This window comes from Podarcis gaigeae, assembly GCF_964106915.1.
Source record: "Podarcis gaigeae genome assembly, chromosome: 4".
Lineage (NCBI taxonomy): Eukaryota > Metazoa > Chordata > Lepidosauria > Squamata > Lacertidae > Podarcis > Podarcis gaigeae.
Window position 1 is genome coordinate 46,381,944 of NC_139677.1, and position 22,837 is coordinate 46,404,780.

The window sequence follows — 22,837 nt, forward strand, 5'->3', positions numbered from 1 at the left end:
GCTCACTCACTTCAGTCGGTTAGGTCTCTGTGAGCATAATCCTTTCTTGATTTAGCTAACTTGAAGCAAATTGTGTGTCATATCTGACAACAGCTTTTCCCAGATCATCAAAGTATTTCAGCACCAAAAGCCCGATTTATTTCAGTAGGACCTGAAATAGAAGAAATGTGCTTTGAGGGCAAAACTCCCCTCCTCCCACTCTCTCCCCCACCAGGGTCTATTAATAAACCCTGAGAGTTATTCCACGGTTAACCTTTTGCCATGGTGAAAATTGGCCAATTTATTCTTATTCTTGGTTTCCTGACCCTGTAGCCAGTTTTTGCTAACATAAGAAATGTTTCGCCACTAAAAGCATACAAATTATTTGTAATCACTTCTTGTGATCAACTGTACGACAAACTCTCTGAATGCCTACATAATTGACACCAACTAATAATCCTTTATATTTGGTGCTTTACTGCAAAATTCAAGCATTTCATTGGTCTAAATACCCCATTTCCCCCATAGAGAGTTGAAATTGCTTGGCTCTTTTCATATGCTATGACAAAAATCTCATCTGCATTCTCTGCTGTTATTTCTTCCTCATGTCAGCAAGCTACATCTTCATCTATTATATAGATTTTTTATTTCTCAAGATCCTTGATTATATATGAAATGCCGTGTCAACCTTTTTCTCTTGCCTTTTTTGACACTTCTTTTCAAATATAAGCTACAGTCTGAATCTGAGATATATAACATGTGTTGACTATATTAAACATCATTCATCCCATTTAAAGGATGTTAAATTTCTTTTGATAGATGGGGGGGGGGGTTTCCCAAGTAAAAACAGTTCCCGAAGGTCAACGGTTTAACCCTTCTTCAGTAAATCACTTTGGTTCCAGGCAAGTTTAACATACATTGGATCTAGAAAACTATACCACATTCCAAATTCTCATGCCATTTAGAACTATAGGCAGGGTTAATAATAACAACTATACTGCAGGTTAAAATAATAACTCTACCTGTTGGAATAATAGATAAAGATGTCCAGCTAGCTGTAATGCACATTAAATGAGGACAGGAAAACTGTATTAATAACTCTGGAGAAGTTGTAAATGGCTACTTTAGGTTATGGCTCATGCTGTGATATTTTGAGGCAACTGGAAATCCGAGGAGTCAATTTAAGCATTCTTCAATAAAGTATATATCTGTGTATGGGATAGCAATATTGCCATATATAGTTGCCTGCCCTTCCACTTTCATTACTGTGGTGAAAATTGATACATATATTCATATTCCTAGTTACCTATTCATTTTCCACCTAACCAGCATTTCAGCTCTAAAGTATATACACAGTATTAATTAACTCTTGTGATGGACTTTAAAGAAAAATAATTAAAACTGTAAATATTTTACACCAACTAGTACTCCATTTTCAAAAGAAAGAATTCAGTTCATTATATTTTGTGGAAATAGAAGGACATGGGAATAAGGTTTTGCTGATCTCCAGTGTTGTCCCAATGACAGAAGTTTATTTGACCTAGTGCAGAATAGCACGGAAGGAATGAGATTTTTGCATATTCAACCTTCAACCTTCCCTGAATCCCCCAGTATTCCCCAAAACAGCCCCCAGAGGGTTGGGGGACCCTTCAGAACATTGTAGGAAGTTGTCAGGAGCTGCAGGGGGAAAGGCAAATCAGCTGAAATAGCTTACCTTCCTATTCCACTGATGGGTCCATCTACTGGATCAAAGAACCTTCCTCGGCTGATGGACAGCACTGGACACAACTTTTTGTTGTTTTCCCCTCAATGTACCTTTGGGCAAACATGCTACATTGCATTAACAGACTCTTTCAAATTCCAGGGAATAGAATTTAAACTTTAGCTTGAAGTCACAACTGTAACCAAATTTGGGGGAGTTATGCAAGTGCAAAAAGAGGTCTTAGTTGTACAGGAAGAACATTGAAAGTTTATTTTATTAGATTTTATTAAATTTATATACCGTCCTTCATCTCAAGATCTCAGGGCAGTTCACAGAATAAAATACAAGGTAAAAACACAAGTAAATAATTAAAACAAAAACAACTAAATAATAACAGTCCCAATTATAAGGCTGTAGGATTACTAATTAGCCAAAAAGCTGGTTGAAGAGGAAAGTTTTTGCCAGGTGCCTAAAAATATATAATGAAGGAGCCAGGCGAACCTCCCTGGGGAAAGCATTACACAAATAGGGAGCCACTACAGAGAAAGCCCATTCTCGTGTTGCCACTCTCAAGGAGAGTGGAGGAGGCACATGAGAAGGGCCTCAGACAATGATTAAAGGGTACGGGTCGGTTTATATGGAGAGAGGCGGTCCTTGAGGTATTGTGGTCCTGAGCCCTTTAAATTGGGCCTGGAAGCTAATTGGCAGCCATTGCAATTGGCAGGGATCAGTTTAATATACTCAAATGCCCTGCAATTGGGCAGGGATCAGTTTAATATACTCAAATCGTCAACAAACTGGTTGCCGAATTCTGCACCAGCTGAAGTTTCTGAACCATCTTCAGAGGCAGCCCTACATATAATGTGTTGAGAATAACGCCCTTTCTTTACGATCAGCCTGCCATATAACAATACAGTGGTACCTCAGGTTAAGTACTTAATTCATTCTGGAGGTCCGTTCTTAACCTGAAGCACCACTTTAGCTAATGGGACCTCCTGCTGCCGCTGCACCACCGAAGCACGATTTCTGTTCTCATCCTGAAGCAAAGTACTTAACCTGAAGCACTATTTCTGGGTTAGCGGAGTCTGTAACCTGAAGCGTATGTAACCTGAAGTGTATGTAACCCGAGGTACCACTGTATACAGCTTTCCTATTTCCAACATTACAACCTGTGAACAGCTTCAAAACACATGAAATTAAGGCAAAAGGAGCATGTAAGAAGGTGTTCTTTGCCTCTGGTGAGAATAGGACAAGCTGCTTAAATTGCAGAGATGTTGAGTTCATATCAGACCTTGTGAGCAGAGAAGGACCTTTCACTATCAGGCCAATATAGCAATGGAATAGGGTGGTTATGGAATCTGTGCCCTCAGAAGACTAAAAGCTAAGGGTGGCAACATCCCATGATATGTTCATAGCCTGTTTCATAACTGAGTGATGCTATGAAACCATATTATGCTATGATAATATGAAACTCATATTTGAAACCGCATGATGGGTTCATATAATGAAGTAGTAATTTTCATATTATCATTTTATGGCACATATGTTCCCCTCTTCATAGAAGAGTATTTCTTCCATTGTGAAGTACTCCAATCCTGATTGCTGACACATGATGGAAACTTCAGACTCCTACATGATCATCGTGATGGTTATGTGGAAAATCATGGTTGCGTAAATCCAGTCTTCATGTGATCTAAGAAGAAATGTATATAAAGCATAGCATAGGCTACGCTTTGCAGGTAGCATTAAAAGGCAGTTTTGGAAATGTCTCCTGGCTCTCATTTGATGCTATCATTCTGAGGAGGAAGGGCCTGCTAAAATGTCTAGAAGCTAATTTCTTTTTTCTGTGCTGTAAGAGAATAGCTCTCTTAATGCAACAATAAGGAACCAATTCTTATCTGCCAAGCATTGGAGAGCATGAACTTGACTTCTTTGACACATTCTCTTCGGTAATATATATGTACAAATTGGGTTGGGGTTTAACCACAGGAGTTTATGCTCTCTGATAGCCTCTGTGTGAATTGATGTGTCGAGCTGCTTCTTACAAAAACTTGGCATCCTTGTTTAATTTGGCTGTGTCCAAGTAAATCGGCAGTTGATTCTTCCCCCAGAGAGGGAATTACTTTGGGGCTCAAAATGTGTTATTTTCAACCTTTAGAATCCAAGATAAACTTTGAATTTGTCTTTGTCTTTGGACATGTACTTAGGTGCATCACAATGTGAATCTGTGCAAGTGTTGCAGTACTACAGTACCTGTAGTGAAGTTCTATTGTGATTTAGCATGCACCAGAGATGTGAAAGTAGATAAGTTTTCAAGGCTGAGAAACGTGAGGGATTGAGGATTACAGAAGAGCTCTCAGAGTGTTCAGAGTTGAGTGGTTTATTTATTTATTTGATTTTCTGCTTTTGCTTTTTTTTAAAAAAAGTGAAACCAATTATTATTGCAACCAAGAGGGGAAATCATTATGTAAACATAGATGCTATTAGTTTGATGTATTATAAAACTGACATTAGTCTTCTTCAGGGTACGTGTGCACAGGTTTTAGCTCTTATTCTCATTGCCCTTCAGGAGTTGGAGGGGGACTGTCCGAAGCCAGGTGATAGCTGATGTCAGTCATATTCATAATAGGTCCACTGAAATCAGTGGGTGTATTTTGAGAATGTTTGAGTTTGATAGCACCCATAGAAGGTTCCCACAAATGTTAGAACCCCCGTAAAATCAGAGGACAACAGGCAAGAGCATGCTTGACTTTGGAGCACCTCCATGTTTCCACTTAACTCTGAATTTGAACATCTGAAGAGGGCTTTTGTAGTAATTACTGGTATGCTGGAGATCTGTTTCAGCAGAGTTCTTTAGCACAGCACAGTGATTGTTCCTGAGATGTTCCCATTCCATGCTCTTTAAAATTTTAGCCTGTCTCTTAGTGACGATGGGTCATCGCCTGAGAATTTTGTACTAAAGTAGGTTCCTGATATATGATTGCTACTACTTTAAAACATACCTGTTCACCCAGGTTTCTACTAGGGACTGATCTGAAGTGTGAATTGCAAACTAGTTTTTGTGAATCTGCTGTTTTACCACATTATTGTTGTATTTTTTATTTTATTGTTTTTAATATTTAAGTCTGTGTTCTGTAACCTGCCCTGGTTTATGAAAAGTAATGCTGGACAGAATATAGATTCAAGTTATAAATAAAATTAATCGTCACCCCCGGATTGGATGATGAAAACATGCTCCTCACCTTGCCTGTGAATTAATGCTCTAGCTGTGGCTTTGTTGCTAGAAACACTGAGTGGGTGGTCAAGACCAAAAGATTACCAGGGTGGGTGGAACTGGATCAGTAATAAGAGGGGCATGGATGTCTGAAGTACATGGGCAGGCTTAGAAAGCTCTTCTGTAGAGACAAAAAAAAGAAGGTTATGCTAGGCAAGAGGAAGAGGAGATGAGGCAGCCAATTATCCACCTTTTCACAGAGATCTCCCTTGCTATTGAATCAATTCATAGCTGCTGTTAGAGAAGCAAGAAAGAAGACAAATGGTGATATAGGGAAAACACTTGCACAGATGCTGTGTATAACTCCTGGAGACAAAGGACTGACGATAAATACTCTTTTCTTACAGTGCCTGTCACATACAGTTTCAGTCTTCAGGCTGCAATCCTGTGCACACTTACCTGAGAGGAAATATCATTGCACAAGTCTGACTGATTTTTAATTAGGCTATAAATTTAGTTTGAAAACTGATTGACAGAACTGTAGCAACCAAAGATCCCTGATACTGAATGGTGGAATCCAGCAACAGGGAACTGGCAGGGAGTCAATCCAGAAGTACTGCAGCTAATGTTTTGTGTAGAGAAGGCGAAACCTGAGTCTGTCTTTGTATGTACAGCTAAAGACATGGCAATATGGACTGGTGATAGATGACAAAGAGGCCTAGGGTAGGGGGAAAGAATAAAGGGTGGGGGGGGATCCAATCTGAATAAACCCCACCCATCCCTATTGGTACCAATATAGTTGCACCAAAAGGCTGGGTGTGGTCCAGATTTCAGCTGGTGAGAGAACAGATGAACTTCCACTCCTTATGCAATGTATTCGCCATGTAACTAACTAAAGAAAAAAGTAAAGAAAAATTAAAAACGTAGCTGGACATTGTGGGTATAGCTTAACATTGAGATAGTGGTTTTTAAACATGTCATACTTTATATTATAAAGAAGACTGAAGCTAAAAATGAATGTCTGTGTGGTTCATAAAAATCATATGAACCAGGGATCAGCTGACATTAGTGGGAACACAGAGCTGTCATTGCAACTTAAAATGAACTGTTGGAGGGCAATTTTCAGAGGGGCAGCCAGTGTTAAACTGCTGCAGCAAAAACAACAGGGAGCCTTGTAGCACCTTAAAGACTAAGAAATGTAGTATAGCGTAAACATTTGTGGCCCAGACTCCACAAAAGTTTATGTCATAATAAATTTGCCGTTCTAAGGTGCCACAAGGCTCTTGATTTATCTTGTTGGGTGACAAGATTTGTACATGAGAATCAAGTTGATGAAACTTTGACATTCAGAAGCTAATTTTTAAAGGCGAGTTCCTAGCATAGAACCACACACATTTGCCTCTTCAAGTATGGTACCTGTGTCTCTTAAGATGGATTTAGATACAGAGGGGTGAGTCTAAAGCATCCATTAGTTCAGTGGAAGGAGATTTTGTTGGAGGAAGTCTCCGACTGGAGAAAAGGAACCTTTGGATCCACCTCAGATTATGTTAAATTTATCTATGGGGTAAGGTGTGTGTGTGTGTGTGTGTGTGTGTGTGTGAGAGAGAGAGAGAGAGAGAGAGAGAGAGAGAGAGAGATGAATGAATGAATGAATGAATGAATGAGAGATTTCATTCAGGGTTGTGTGTTTTATCTGATAAGTAGGGCACTGATCGCAAAACTCTTTATCTAGGTCACTGTCAGGGATCATTTAGGAAACTGGTATCAGTATTTTAATGGTCCATTGATTGCTTTGACTAATTTTGCACTTTAATGCGTGCAGAGATTGGCACAACAAGCTGCATGCCAGGATAAGAATAGCAGGTTAATGCAAGCTCTCATTAACCGACATGAAACAATCACAGTGAGAAATGGAATATTTCTGATTAGCACAGTGTCAAGTAAATCTGGCTTTCCGTTTTGGGAACCAAAGAAGAATCGCTACTTAAGAAGACAGTATTTTTCAGTATTTATCTCACAATGGCTTTTGACACGCTTATTTTTACTGGGAGGAAAAGTGCAGTAACTTCAGTGTCTGGGTGGAAGCTGTTAGTAAATGTTGACATTTTAATGATATCCACTGAATAGGATGTGGAATGTGTGCCTACCGTGAATAAATTTGCTTGTTGTCTGAGGCAACCATCAGGAAAAGAAGAAAGGTTGTAGGATTTTTGGCAGGTTCCTTGCAGTATTTAAAATAAAATTACTTAGTTTGTGCAGCAGAGTATTCAAATTTATGGTCTATATTTCATCTTTAACCCCCTGCTTCATCCCTTCATTTCTCCAATCCATAGTTTTTTCAGAAGAAGGAGATCTGTAAACAGAAAGGTGCTGTCAGAATGATCATAATAGTGTGATGCTGAATTCCTTCCATAGTGAACATACGTGGAGAGCCATAATTCTGGCCATATAATATCTATACTGGCTTCCAGTTTCTTTCTGTTTTCCATCCAGGGAGCTGGTTCTAACCTTTAATACCCTAATGGTTGAGGACCAGTGTACTTGGAGGACTGTCTTCTCCTCTAGAGACCTTCCCAAGGATTAAGAGGCCCTTCTATGGGTGCCCCCACCAGGGGAAATTAGGCTGCTGGTCAATGCAGAGCGGGCCTTTTCAGTGGTGGTATCCCATTTGTGAAATGCTCTTCTGCAGCAAGGAAGACACACACCTCAGAAGGCAAATTAATTTTGGTTACCTAGATTTTCAATGCTTCTTACTTTTACAACCTTATCTTTTTGCTGCTATCTTCACTTTTAAATATTAATAATATTCTTTCAACTTTCTTTTGCTTCAGCTTTTAAGATTTTTTTAAAAAGTATCTGAATTATTTTTCTGCATTTTGCTATTTTTAATTATTTTGCACATCACTCTTGAATATTTTAATTGTATATAAAATATAAAATTGTATGGAAAGTTACATAAAGTATGTTTTGTATGCTAATAGCACAAAGCAGCGGTATGTGTTAGCACACCTCTCCCTTTTTTTAGTGTCATCTTCTCTGCTGAACTGGCAGATGTTGTTAAGGATGACTAATGAATGTGTCTAGATTCATTTTTGCTCGGATGATGGTAATTTTAACCTCTACTGGTTCAAACCTTTGCTTTATATAAAGCCAGAAGAAATACTCTGAGCAGATTATCCACAACCTCCTCTTTCCTGGTACCTGTTTTATGATTTATCATTTGGCTGAAGTTGCAGGGGAGTTTTGGCCAGATAGAAGGAGCTATAGCTTATGGGTGTAAAATACTAGCCATTCATAAAAGCAAATTAAAAATTGGGAGTTATCTAACTAGAATTTTGAAATAGTCTTCACAGAAAAATGATTTGATTATTTATGATTATTTATTTCAAGACTGTGTCACAAAAACTCCTTCCCCCTCATTTGATATTTTGGTGCCAAGCGGCATACTACGGTTGAGTCAACATATAATGCAGATGTGTATTCAAAACATTCTTCAGGCAGGGAAGTATAGTCTATAATAAGTATGTTAGTCTTCAAGGAGCCACAATAGTGCTTCTTCTTACAGTGGTACCTCAGGTTACAGACGCTTCAGGTTACAGACTCCGCTAACCCAGAAATAGTGTATCGCGTTAAGAACTTTGCTTCAGGATAAGAACAGAAATCATGAGGTGGCGGTGCAGCAGCAGCGAGAGACCCCATTAGCTAAAGTGGTACCTCAGGTTAAGAACAGTTTCAGGTTAAGAACGGACCTCCAGAACGAATTAAGTTCTTAACCCAAGGTACCACTGTATTATTTGGCAGAGAATCAGTGGGTAGGTTTTGTTTTATGCTTGGTCTTAGATACCTGGAGTCAAGAAGGAATTTTCATGAATCATATTGACCAATTATCCCGGAAGATAGATGCTTTCTCCTCAAGAATGTAAGTTCAGCTGTACTACTGGAACTGTCAATTCTGCAGTCACCTCAGGACCAAAGAAGATGTGACTCTAAATGAGTTGTGCACAACTAAGTTCTTTTTAGAGTAGACCAGTTGAACTAACTAACCTAGGTTAGCCAAGTTCATTTATTTTAATGGGTCTACTCAGAGCCATCCCAGCCATGAAGCAGGTGAGGTCACTGCTTCAGGTAGCAGAAGCCTCCCAGGTAGTACACCTGTGGCTGCCCCACTTGCCCTGCTGCCATTGGCACTAATTTTGGGAAAGAGCATACCTAAAATCTTGCAAAATATTGTGGAGCACACAATATCTCGAGCGATTTGGGATGAGATCTCACCCCAAATTGGAATGACCTTTCCCAAGATCAGTAACAATGTTGTTGCCACTTCTCCCCTTGCAGCAGAGCGGCAGGAGCTGGTAAGTGGTGGCAGCAGCAGTAGCAGCAGAGCAAAGCGGTACGCCCCATTTTGCCTCAAACAACGAAATGGGACACACTGTCTCGACTTTGAGTAGAAATAATACTGGATATAACCCATTGCATCTTTGAATCCCATGCTTGGGATTCCTTGTGTTTTCTCGGTAGAGTTCTTCCTTAAAAACCTATCCAGCATGATACAAAGGTATTATATAGGCATAGGCAAACTTGGTCCTCCAGATGTTTTGAGACTACAATTCCCATCATCCCTGACCACTGGTCCTGTTAGCTAGGGGTGATGGGAGTTGTAGTGCCAAAATATATGGGGGGCCAAGTTTGCCTATGCCTGCTATTATATGATGCGAACAGGAACTCCAGGGGCAAACAAGAGCCTTGGAGAAAGCAAATCTACAGTGGAAAAACAGCACAAAGCAAAAGCGTAAACTCCTTTCTGCCATGCTGCTGCCCAATCCTTGCTGCCTTTCCCCTCCTTGTGTTGGTCCTGGCAGTGACACATGGCACTGACAAGATGGGAGAGCAATGCAGCTGCCTATGATAATAGCAAGAAATAAACAATAACATTAAAAATCACAGTGACCTACAATACAATTACAACACAGCAAAGACAAAATTACCAGATCAAACAAATCACTCAAGAGTAGAATAAGATACTGTAGCACAGAATAAAACAAATAATATGAAACAACTAAGGGAAATGTATCACAGAGCTAAACTAATACTAAATACTAAACCACAGCATAATAAAAATGTAAAAAGGCCTGCAAAAATAAAAAATAAAATGCTGAAAATACATTAAAGTAGGCACCAGGCAGGGACTCTATAGTTGCGAGACCACTGCTGAAAAGGCCCTGTATTTTGTAGCCACCCACCATTTGACAGTAGCCTGTGGAGTAGTTTCTCAGCTGATGAAATCTCAGCATCAGTACTTCTGTCTTGCCTTAGCTTATTGCCCACAATCCAGTCTTTTATCACAGCGAAGCACTGATCTAGCACTTCTATGCCTCATTTGGATTCAGTATTGTTGCCCCCGTACTGCTGACACTGCACTCCAAATCCCCAGATCGGATCATACAAACCACTGAGTTTCTATGTATGGGGATAAGATAGAACCCTGTGAAACCCCAAAGCATACATTTGGATGTGTGCCCTCTGGTCAGGGGCAGTCTGTGCATTACGCAAAATCTAGCCATTTGCTTCTGGCAGAGAATCCATCCCGTCCTCTCCCTCCCCGCTTCCACCAGTGAGCCGCTGCCAGCCCCACCAAGCCTTCTCCCACTCTGCCCCATTGCCCTCACCGCTGCCACCGTGCCCTCACTGCTGCATTGTGGCAGCAGCACGGGCACAGCTAAAAGCGAAGGTACCGTTGCAGCGAAGGGGCTGGCAGCAGTGTAGGGACAGGGAGCAGGGTGAGGACCCAGATCTGTGGGAGTTGTCATCATGGGGGCAGGATGATCTGGCGATTAAATGTCTTGGGCCAGCTCTGCCTCTGGTAAAAATAAGACCAGAGCACAATCTTGTGCTTCTGTGGTTATGTTATGCCCTTCCAAGGGGGAGCCACCTGGTCCCACCTCTAGCCGCTTTTCAACAGACAGTAGGAACCCAGTTTATGTCTGTGGGCTCTGGATTTTAATAACAGTGTTGTTATATTTTGAAGTGGATTTTGTTTTTCTAGCTTAAGGTTTCGCACACTTGAGTCTCCTGTTGCTTTTGGACTACAGCTCCCATCATTCCTAGCTAGCAGGACCAGTGGTTAGAGATGGTGGGAATTATAGTCCAAAAACAGCTGGAGACCCAAATTTGGGAAACCCTGCCCTAGCTGTTTGAAAGTGTTGAGTAATTATTCTTTTTTTATTGTCTATGTGTTTACCACTAGCAGATTTGGTTATTTTCTTTTAAATATAAAAGTGGTACATAAGGATTTTAGGGGGAATAAATACATCAATAACTACATAAAATGTGTGGTCTCAAAGTAATGAAGTAACTGGGCAGTTTTTGTAATATGTTCATGTCTCTGGTAGTACAGAGGAAATGGTATGGCCCCGCATATCCACAGAAAGTAACATCTGCCCCCACAAATTCCATGTTACCTGGCAAACACCAGGCTCCCAACCCCTTGTTTTCCTCACAACAGTAATGGTGGAGGACAGCAGCATTCACAGGAGAGAAATGATGAATGAGATGGAGGGCTTATCTCTTCTCCCACACGATTTCTTCCCTAAGCTCTCCCTCCTCCTTCACAGAAGATGGTGGGGGAAAGTTAAGTGTTCCCCACATTATCTGACAAGGACATGTTTAGAAGACACACACCTTTGCTTGTACATGCACACGGACAGGTAACACTGCCCCTTGCTTAGCTCCTGACACCTTAAGCAGTCCTGCAGCACTTATTTTGGCAGACTGATAATTTAAAAGATAATTCTCTTCCTTTTACACTTCATTTCTTTTATTCTCATACTGAAGAAAAAGAATGTGAGCAAAGGTGTGGGAGGGAAATGTTTTATTCCTGTCAGACTTGGCAGAATCTCTTTATACAATCTAGTATTGCCATTGGATATGAGTTTGCCTTCATACCTGTGCATTGCGATACATTGATTAGCATTACCAAATGATTTTTCTTTTAGATTTTGTGTGCTTTTTTTCTGTATTCCAAGTTTATGCATATTATTAGACCTGGGTAAAACTGCCCAGGATTCCAAATCATGAAAAGTTTCTTTGAGGTTTTATTTAAACTGCCTAGCTATTCTGCTAATTACTGCTGCTTCCAAAAGAAATAGACATCCTTCAGTGACGAGCCTTCACAAATAAGAGGCGAACATGGATGTCATTGCAGGATATTCTAACATGTATGACTAATGCTGCAAATGAAATATAAGCTGTCCATACAATATGACATTTTACTCAAGCACAAAACATTCTCTGTTTGCTAATTACAACTAGCAGGTTATTCGAATGCTGGTGTTTTTAATTAAGAGCTTATATACCAGACAATCTCTATGGATTAAAAATAAATGTTTTGGTCATTGGAAAGATAGGCACTGTCCTCTAGTGGAGAAAAGGTGCCACAACAGCAACCTGGAAATGCCCAGCATTTTACTAATTAGAGAAATACAGCAGTGAGACCAAATGTTGTCATTGCTGATGCTATTGGCTGTCTTCAAGCAAACACCCTCTGATGCTCTAAGGTCCTCCTCACATTCTGTTCGCTTTGAAACCAGGCTACATAACAAGAAAAACTCCCATTTTAAATCACAGAGAAGCTTTTTGATTAAAGCCTCTGCCTGAATCCAATTAGCTGGAACAGAAAGTGCATCTTTATCACTGGAGTCTGCATAATCATGTTGTCTAGATTAGCCTGATTTTCCCCCAGTTTAAATAATAAACCTGAGCAAGGAAAGAGTATGTTTATCTTTGAAATGTGTTTGTTGGTACTGCTGGTTTGTTCAGGTAAAGTGTGATTATACTTTACAACATAAGGAAACCGGTTTTTATTATCCATCACTTACCCACTTACATCTTCAATATTTTATATTGGCTTCAGCACCGCATGGTCATTTATATATTGCTGAACTTGTTTTAAGATGTTGTTGGGGCATGAATTAGGAAGCACCCATTTATGGGCTAATGGAGAAAGTTGAGATTTCAGACCATGATGCAGCAAATTACAGGGTAGGAGGGAAGAGGCAGAAAATATATCTTTGTTGCAACTGTAAAGTTAAAGTCTTTACAAGGCTGTAAACGTTGAGGTGCAATGATATTGCAGCTACAAGAAGTGAAAGATGAGGTTGTTCACGGGAGTCATAATGTGCATAGTCATTGTCCAAATTGCATCATTTTTAGACCAGATGTTCAAAGTTTAGCTCAAAAATGCATTTGCAAAAGCAATAATTGTTTAAGGCTCTCTATGAATTATCTGCCATTTAAAAATCTGAAGGTACCTCAAAGATTGGCTAAAGCATGAAGAAGTGAATCTTAGATTTGTGAATCTTAGATTTGAAGTTTATCTCCAGACCATTGGTCTTCAAATGGGTGGGTGTGGACCCACAGCTGGATCATGGGTCATAACAGCAGCACTACCACCATGCAAATATATGATTAAAAAGGAGGGGTTCCAAAATGTGGGTCTTGGTTCTGAAGAATACTGATTCCATTCCCACCCACACCCCACAATATAGCTGATCCTTAATGGTTGCTTCCTATAATCCAGGGTAGATGAGCCCAGGGCAGAAAGCTAGAAACACGAGTGTGAAACAATGCCTGAGTGTGCATTTTTGTATGGAATGCACACTTAACTGGCAGTAAGCTCAATCTGCACTTACTAATACACACATATGGGGAAATAATATGATGAAAGATTGGCACACATTACATCCCGATTTTTTTTTTTTTATTAAAAACCCTCTGATGACTGCAGTGTTTTTGTATCTCATCAACAAGTGGCATGATGCATGTGTGTATGTGAATTCCAGTGAAAGCGACAGATTCACTTTTGGGAGTACATATAGCCTTGTTAAATAAGAAACTGCTCTTCCCAAAGCAAGAACCAACACCCCTTATTCTTTGTGCTATTAGCTCAAAGTAACAAACAAGGACATCAGTAACAGCAGTAGTAGCTAGTCACAAAGATCCTGCCTGCATGACCCACCACTGACCTTCTCGATAGTTTATTGTCAAGCTCAGCCAGCCTGGAAAGTATAGATTATACAGCAGCCGCAGCCTCGGTATTAATTTATAGTGGAACACCTGGCATATTAATGGCCCTTGCTCAGCAGTAATCTGTACAATATTGCTGGGAGATGGTGCTTCTTTCCTAATTTATTTCCCAGGCGTAAATATTTCATATTTAACAGAAACTTCGAATTCCACGTTTAAAAATACACTTAAATATTTCATCCAGGAGGGGAAATCCCCATTAATTTAATGAGAAGAGAGTTCTTTTTCTGAGGTTTGTCTTTTTGACATTACCTCCCTCCCCATTCCTTGTTGATTCAGGAGATCCTTTTAAAAGATCACCATGCACACATTAATATGCACCTGTAAATGGTTGACGGAACCCTCTGAGTATGAAGTTCATCTCAGCAGGTTGCTTCATTCTGGCTGGAAAAGCTCAGCAGGCTTTCATGGTTCAGTACTCCCATGAGCACGAGGTTGGTGATTAAGGGATAACTTGGCCTGCAGTCCAGCTAGCTCAGTCTGTACACTGATTAGATATCAACAGGTGAGCAATGCTGGGTGGAAAGAACTCAAAGGAAAAGTTGTGAGGCTGGTGGCATGGGACAACAGAAGGAGGTCTTCTTCCTTCCTTTTGAGGTATACTTGATTCCAAGGTGAACTCCATCCGCTAAAAGTAACGCTCATGGTCATTGCAGCCATTGCACAGCAGCAAGTCAAGATTTGACATCAACTGATGATCCTGTAACAAATGCACATTTATGATGCATGTCTATCCCATTCATCACGTTCACACTATATTTTTAGATGTTCACCTAAAATATCTAAAGTGAAGAAGTCATTGTAATATAACAGCTAATGGTGGGTGAGTGTTTTGCAGAGTGGAAATGGCTTCTTTTCCCAAAAGATGTCAGTCAGCATTCAGGGCAACCTATTTAACAAGTTTTTCAGCATTCCATACCCCAGCACGTTATCGTTTTAGGTAGTCATGGTTATGCTGGTCTGAATTTTATGTGTGTGTGTACTTTGTATCATTTCGTTTACCTTTGGGACATTTTAGATCTAGCGCTTTTCTGATACCAGTAATCTTTTCCTGTTGTATATTGTGATGCTGCTGAAATTTAACACTTATGGATTTAGAAATACAAGTCCTTGGGAGCTCATAGTGCTTGCCTCAAACAGTATTATCGCTTCAGTGTTGCAGAATGAGAAATGGAAAATAAGGTCTAAGTGACTGCCCGTAATACTTTGACGATGGGGTGCAACAACATTTTGAGCACCAAGGGCCACATTCCCCCAGAGCACTGGCACATAGCTGTCAACTTTTTTTAGGGGAAATTCCCTTATTCTGAATAGGATTCCTCACAAGAAAAGGGGAAAGTTTACAGCTATGCACTGGTGGAGGAAAAGGAATGCGGGGAGAGCGCACCGCCCTCAGCAGTGCAATCCCAGTGGGATGCCATCGTGGCTGCTCCCCCAGCCGCGCTGGGCACCACGCCCCCACAGGTGACATGCTATGCCCCCAGGACGCATGCCAGCCCCGCCACTGCCTCCTCTCCACCTCCGGTGCTGGAGCATGAAGCTCCGCCGCTGCCCAAGAGGAAAGTGTTTGGGAGCCACATAACTGAAGCCAACCAAAGAGCATGTGCACTTCAAAAACCATAATGACACTTTATGTATCATGCTCTGTGGTTGGATTGTATGATACTAACAAGTGTTGATTGTACAGAGGTATGGGGGAACAGAAAGAGGTAGGCTGAGGGCCACATTAATTTAATTCAGCCTGCAGGATTCTTATCTGTAGTATTAAATCACTTTCTAGGGGAAAACATTAATTGTATGATCCTTGGGTTCTGTGTATTGTAGAGGCATAGTGTATGAATTCTGCGGCCATCCCATATTTGGAAAATCAATGCTTTGAAAGAAGACCATATACTTAATCTGTCTGTGGATAGCTGTCTGTGGATAATCTTGAACTAAGGACTTGAACTAAGAATAGAGGACTAAGATTAGCCTCTATTCTTTTGCAACTAGTAGATCTATATTCCACACTAGATAATGTGTCTGTCAATAGTTTGACAATATTTGAGTAAAAATTGCTTCTCAAAAGTTACGAATGCTAAGGTCAGCTTTCAAGCTATGCTCTTTCAGGTTTGTATGGGGAAACATTACTTAGCCGCTGATAATAAAATAAATCATTTTCGCCAGTTTTGGAATAACATGTTTTCTTTATTAATTCTTTTCAACAGGCCATTCTGCTAATCTAACCTGCCGAGCGTTCTTTGGATACAGTGGAGAAGTCAGCCCTTTAATGTACTGGATGAAAGGCGAAAAGTTTATTGAAGATTTGGATGAAAGTCGGGTTTGGGAAAGTGATATTAGGTAAAGTGAGGAAATTGTATATATTTTGTCAAGACTAATCTGCAATTCTTTAGTGAATTAAGTGCTAGGTGAAGGATGCTATAGACATTTATTTTTAAAATGCACTAAAGCATCGCAGGCCTGCTTTTCCACATGGTGCACTCTGGGACTGGCATAAAAGATGTGTTCTTTTACATGTACACAGTTATCTCTGAAAGCTCAAGTTCAACAATTTTCTTTTAAATGAAAAAATGCAGATTTTGAGGCTGTACAAAAGTATCTAGAAGAAGCTTCTATTATCTCCAGTTAGGCTAAATAATAATATGTTAAGGTCTACCATATTTCAACACAAGCATAAAAAGCTCAGCTCTCATATAGAATATTACATGAACAGCCGACATGTTGCATTTCTTATCTAAAGCTTTCCCAAATATGTACACCTACATACTCTGAGGCCTTAAAAAAATATATAACCGAGTGGTGGATTTTCACTGGTTTCTGGGTTTGGTGATTTTGAGTATGTTCAGAAGGACCCTGAACTGTTTGTATTCTTTTTCTTTGTTGAGCAGGGAATATGAAATGTTTTATTTGCTTTATTGCTTAAAATGGTAAAGGAAAACAAGGGATGGCAGGTTATCTTTACATATTTTTTTAAACCCAAAGTGCTAACATTAATCCTCTGTAGATATAGCTGAATTTATTTGTAATGAAAGAGGGGGCACATTTGTGGTTGTATGTGTGGCGTGAGAGCAATGGAGAAACATCTAAAAATAAAATTTCTTTTAACATAGCAGTACCTTAGTTAACTAAGATGGGAAGCAAAAGAGAGTAAGTGCCACTGAATTCAATAGGACTTATTTCCATAGAGACATGTGCAGGATTGCAGTTCTGGTGTCAGATCAATCAGATAATCCTTTTTTCCAACACCTGCTTTATATACCATAATTTCAAGAAATCTTTCTAATATATGATTTAAAGAGCATGTAAACCTTTTACAAATAATTTGTGCACAACCCCTTGATAGCTTATCAGGGTATGCTTAAAGATGTCAAATTAATTGCAGCTCTTATTAGTATCTGCAGAACCAAATGTCCTCATTAACAGCGAAGAAGAAAAAGGCATTATATAATTTAATTAAGATTGCATCAAACCATAACCAAATTTGAAACCAGGCTGCTTTCATTTCTGAGAAACATCACATCAGGATCATCTTTCAATGCGATGTAGTGTAAACAACATTATATATGAAGGGAAAAACCAAACTGATTTTTCTTTCACAGAGTTCTTAAGGAACATCTCGGGGAACAGGAAGTTTCCATCTCATTAATTCTTGACTCAGTGGAAGAAGGAGACCTCGGAAATTACTCGTGTTATGTTGAAAATGGATATGGCCGCAGACTTGCTACCGTTATTCTACTTAAAAGGGGTGAATATTTTATTTTTTTTATTCAAAAACAACAGAGATGGTTTACACTGTAAGAAGTTGATGTTTTGTACAGCTATCTCCCAATTTTTATTCCTTCGCTCCTTAGTCCTCTGTTCACTGAGGGAGGGAAATGTTAGTCATTTTCCCCCTTCAGTTGGAAAAGGACATTTTAAAGAAATGTCATTAAAAATGGCTATCTGTCGAAGGAATGCAGTTAAATACACTTTTTAATAATGTTTATATAGAAAACCCTTTTAACAACCGGTGAGTATGGGAACTAATAAAAATTTACTAGAACTAGCCTGGCAGGAAGCTATTGACACTAGAAGTTTAATCATTTTCTGTAAGAAATAAGTCTAAATAATTCAAAAAGGAATAGGTTTGAAATATATCGTGGGGAATAAACAAACAAAAGTTGGGAAACTTGCTCCTGATGAATTCCAACTCACAGAGGGTTTTCTGTTTGTTTGGTGGTCATCTTAAATGCTGTATTTAAAACTTGCTGCATTTATGGGGGGGCAGGATTAAGGCTCTTCCAATTATGACCTACTAAAATTGGGGTACGGGGGCTGGGCACTCACATAGGACAATCTCCATCTAACCCCACAACTTTTGGAGCAGCAGTTGTTGGATCTTTGACCACATTAAAAAAAACAGAGTGGGCCATTAATTTAATGCAGTCGTGCTTCTACCCAGATACGTTTACCAGTCTGTACCAGCTAATTGTTGGAAGCATCTATGTGGAATGAGCTTTCTGTGTCCTTTTGGTCATTGTTCAATGTCCAATGGCGGTGGAGTTCATAGAACTCCCCTTCTTATCCACCATTCAGAAATGTTAGTCTTTTAGCATGGCATGCATTTCTGCAAAATTGCTGTCCTAGGGCACCAAGAGTCCACAGAGCCAATTTCACCCAGTCAGGCACACTTTTCCAGCATTCACAATGTAGCCAATGAAAGCATGAATATAGGCCATTTGCTGGAGGTTTCTGTGGCCACATGTCACTCCAAGGTCAGAAATTAAAACAACTAACCTGGCCCTGTATTTAATATTTGCATGATGCTGTTCTAAAAACAAGCTTGTGTTATTCACAACAATAACAGCTACTTCATATTGCAGCCAAAATAATAAAATACAATAGGTGTGTCAAATTCATAAAGAAGATATCACAAAAATTCAATATTACTTGACAGCATTTCAATTATTTATTATTTATTAAATGTGTGTACTGCCCTATACCCATTGATCTCGGGGCAGTTCACAACAATGACATTGTAATAGCAACAATGGCTACCTAGCAAAGTATCAGTTAAGATTACTATTGTGCATGGTCTTTGAGGACATGATTTATCAGTAGTGCTGAGAAATTTTGCAAATAACAAAAAGTTAGAAATAGGAGAAGGGGTTTGGCAAGGAGAAATAGCAGAGGATTTGAATTGTTTGAGAAGTTACTTGATTGCATCTGTAAGATTTGAAACGTACCTGATGCATGCATTCAACATACTTTGCATTTTGACAACTTTTTCAATAAAATGAGAAATTAGCCGTGACAGATAAAACCAAAATCAAGCAGTGTCTCAGAGTTCCTAGCTGGAAAAACTCTGCATAGTTAGCAGGCTCTTCTTTTTCACCATGGCAACCTTTTAAGTAAGATTTCCTTAGACCTACATCTTGCCTATTTAAAAAAAAAAATGTATTACAAATTAATGTGGGGGTTATCTGGTTCTGCAGCAGGCCAAATAAGTTACAGTTCTCATTTTACCAATTTAGTAATTGTTCTTATTTGTTGACATTACAACATTGTAAAGGTATATCTCATATGGACAATTCTATTCATTTAATATTCAGGAAAGGAATAGTGAAAGAGTGCAATATTTCCATTTTAGCAATAGGACTTTCCGTTCTCTCCCCCCTTGCCCAGCACGGCCTATGCATTCCCTAAATCTGCTCCAGAAGGTCAGGGCAACCCCTAGAACAGATTGGGGGAGTGCAGGAGACGAGAAAAGAAGGGTGTTTCATTGCACAAGCAGAAATCCTTGTGTGATGGAACTTTCATGTGCCGTTATTTGGATGCAACCCAGCGCCTCCATTTCTAATTCATGTATGTTTGCCATTTTAAATTTCTAGCCGAGCTTTCAGCCAAAAACATGCCATTAACCTAACTCACAAATATGATAACAAAACATTAATATAATATGCAAACAATTTTTTTAAGCAACAGTTTTAATCATAACATGCAGTGAAGATATAAAATGGTGAAGGCTTAAAATCACAAAATGTTGAACGATCAAAAGCCCTATGAAAGAAAAAGAGTTTTTTAATCAGCTTTTTGCATGCTAAAGGTGCCTTAGCTGGACAAAACTCCTAGGGGATAGATTTCGAAGTAGAGGACACCACTCCTGAAAAAGGCCTGCTTCTGCTGCCCATCACTTTGACCTCTGATAGCAGCAAGATCCACAACAAAGCCATCTTCACAGCATGAATGAATGGTTTATGCATAGCACAACTTGTGGCTGTCTGCCAGTGTTCAAAAATGAAACCTAGCAGATGGAGGTGATACAACAACTCAGAATGGAAAACATCTACTCAGAAGCTGGAACTTCTTTGAGATCAGGGAGTGTTGTGTGAGAGTTGCTGGCCACAACCTGTTCTTGATGTACGTATATTTTTAGTTGCCTCACAGACAACTGAACATAAGCCTTCCAAAACAGGGGAGTCAGCACAGTATATTTGAAAGCCACACTACGACAGAAGTTGTATCTACGGAAGGGATTTTGCTCAGAGTGGCTAAGGTGTGGCTGTGAATGTGCTTTATCAGGCAAGTGATTCCAACAGGAAGCCATAGATGCCTCCTCTTCCCCCACCATTGCTCCAAAAGCCAGTGGGGGAAGAGCAGTGGGCGTGTGCACTGGCTGGAAAGTTTACCGACCCCTGGGCTAGACACCCAAGCAAGGGAAATAGCTAATCCCTACTATTTATTGCAAGGGCATAGACATACTGCTTTATCTTCTATGTATTTCTCTCTCTCTTTTCAACTGTCTAAGCAAGTGGACATCTTACAGCAATTAATCCTGTATAGTAGACATACACTGAATGAAGAACTAATTTCCTTATGTTTGTCCTGAACCGAGTGCCAGCCAGGTTCACTGGAGAGCTTTGCTCCCTTTTCCCAACCAAGTCCACCCAACTTCTCATCCAGCTAGCCGCACACAGGCCAGTAAGCACAGCCCCCTTCTTTCTTTCACCTGCTTCCTATTTTTAAACCAGCTGCTGATCCATAATAAGGCCACCTGTTGTATACAACAATTTCTTAGAAGCCTTTTTAAAAGGCCTTTGGAAGCACTTTGTGAAAATCCAAATTGCCATTATCCATCAGACTATCTGTGTGTAAATATTTGTTGACACTTGCAAAGAAATCTAAAAGGTTAGCAAGGTAAGATGTTCATTTGAAGAAGTCACAATAATCCTTCTACAAACATACTTGTTTTATGTGTCTATCAATTCTAGGGTTTTTTTCAGTCTCTTTCCTAGTGTTAAGGGTTGTTGAGTTAAAGCAGTGTTGCACATACCAAAGGCTGCAAATGTTTTGTGAAATGATTGGACAGGGGAAATGTTGATTCCATTCACTAATTTCATTGTTGTGAACAATTCTTTGCCGTTACAACCAGCACAAATTGTACTGGAGCATTGCACATGCTCATCAAACTCCAGCAGGTGTTGAAACTAATAACAAGCTCTCTATAAATGTATATATGGAGGGGATTGTGCTGTCCTGCAGCTTTATACTTTCATGAGATTTAAATGCAAGCCGGTAGGAAGGCTCATAGTGTTTAAATATAAAAGCTCTTAATAATGCAATCTAACATAATAATAAATGGAGAAGGGACATACTCATTCAGTGGCACACTGCTGAAATATGAGGCTTTCACTCATCATGGAGCCAACCTCCTGCAGTCTTATTTAATTACACTGCAACATTATTACAAAGTAGCCTCTAATTGTCTAATTACGTCTTCCATTTTTTAAAAAACTTGGGTTTTTTATGCATATAAAACTTCCAAGCTGACAAAGATGTAGGGGGCCTTTCACAAAGTTGTTTAGCATCTTATTTTGTTGTTTTGTACAAGGTTTATCTCATGGCTGTTTGTTGCTACTCATTAATGCCTTCCTCAACTTGGACTACTCACCCTTAACGTTTTGCATGCCCTGTGCCTCTCCTTTCAATATATGGAGTTAAACACTTCATGGCAATTCCCAACCTTTGCCTTCCTTTTTCAACTGAAACTAGCAATGTGGTGCATGCACAAAATTCAAATGTTCTCCCTCAATTCATGTTCTTAACCTGCTTTTTCCATCCAGATCCTTGATAAAAGCTTCTTCTAACACTATCCCAATATTTTACCATGATTATGATGCCAGCTGAACAAATATGCTGCTTTCTGTTTCTTTGTAGCAAATGACAGTTTCTTGGCTTCCATCGTCTCCTTCCACCATTTTGTTCTTCCCATCATCAAAGTTGCTCAACAACAGGACCATATTTTTTTATAATAAGGTTTCAGTTTTTAAGTATAGGTCTAGTCAAAACAAGTTATATGCTCCCAGGGCTCTTTCTAGACACCTGGAAGTGCAGCCACTAACTGCCCTTATTTCTGGAGTAATTATGCTTATCTATCTATCTAGGCATACTTATCTATTTATATAGATATAATTTGAGGAAAACACCACAGTCATCTGTTAAATAGTATACTTATTGGCAATGGAATAAGTCACATTATACTGAGTGGACCTTCTGAATTTATGCCCATAGGATCCAGCAGTAGGCTCCCATGTATCTTCTACTTTTCATAGTACACTGGTTCATTTTTATATAAAATGCTCTTATAAGAACATCTTAGCTAATCCATTAAGCAACCCTCTTGTGACACTAATGAAGCTGTAATATTTTGCCCAGGGTTATCCGGTACCTGAAAGCTGTTTCTTTGTCTAAACCTCTATATTAAAAAAAAAATGTCGCTTTGGTAAAAATCCAGATATGAGGTTGAAGACCAATAACAAATATGTAATGGATGTTCTAAAGCTCACTCTGCCATTTGTAAAACTAGACTTAGCGTCAATTAG

At 39.5% G+C, this 22,837-nt stretch overlaps 1 protein-coding gene and 1 pseudogene across 7 annotated transcripts in view; one reads left to right on the top strand and one right to left on the bottom strand.

Moving 5' to 3' along the window:
* The window catches only part of IL1RAPL1 (interleukin 1 receptor accessory protein like 1), a 642,787-nt gene that overhangs the window by 592,821 nt on the left and 27,129 nt on the right, over positions 1-22,837 (top strand). For all 6 annotated transcript variants that reach the window (XM_083734324.1, XM_083734319.1, XM_083734321.1 and 3 more), the window contains 2 exons: positions 16,184-16,316; positions 17,576-17,721. In XM_083734324.1, the coding sequence (XP_083590450.1) occupies positions 16,184-16,316; positions 17,576-17,721 (279 nt within the window). The remainder of the gene's footprint in view (positions 1-16,183; positions 16,317-17,575; positions 17,722-22,837) is intronic.
* Positions 1-22,837, bottom strand: part of LOC310842422 (craniofacial development protein 2 pseudogene) — a 243,452-nt pseudogene that overhangs the window by 155,804 nt on the left and 64,811 nt on the right. The gene's annotated exons all lie outside the window — the stretch shown is intronic.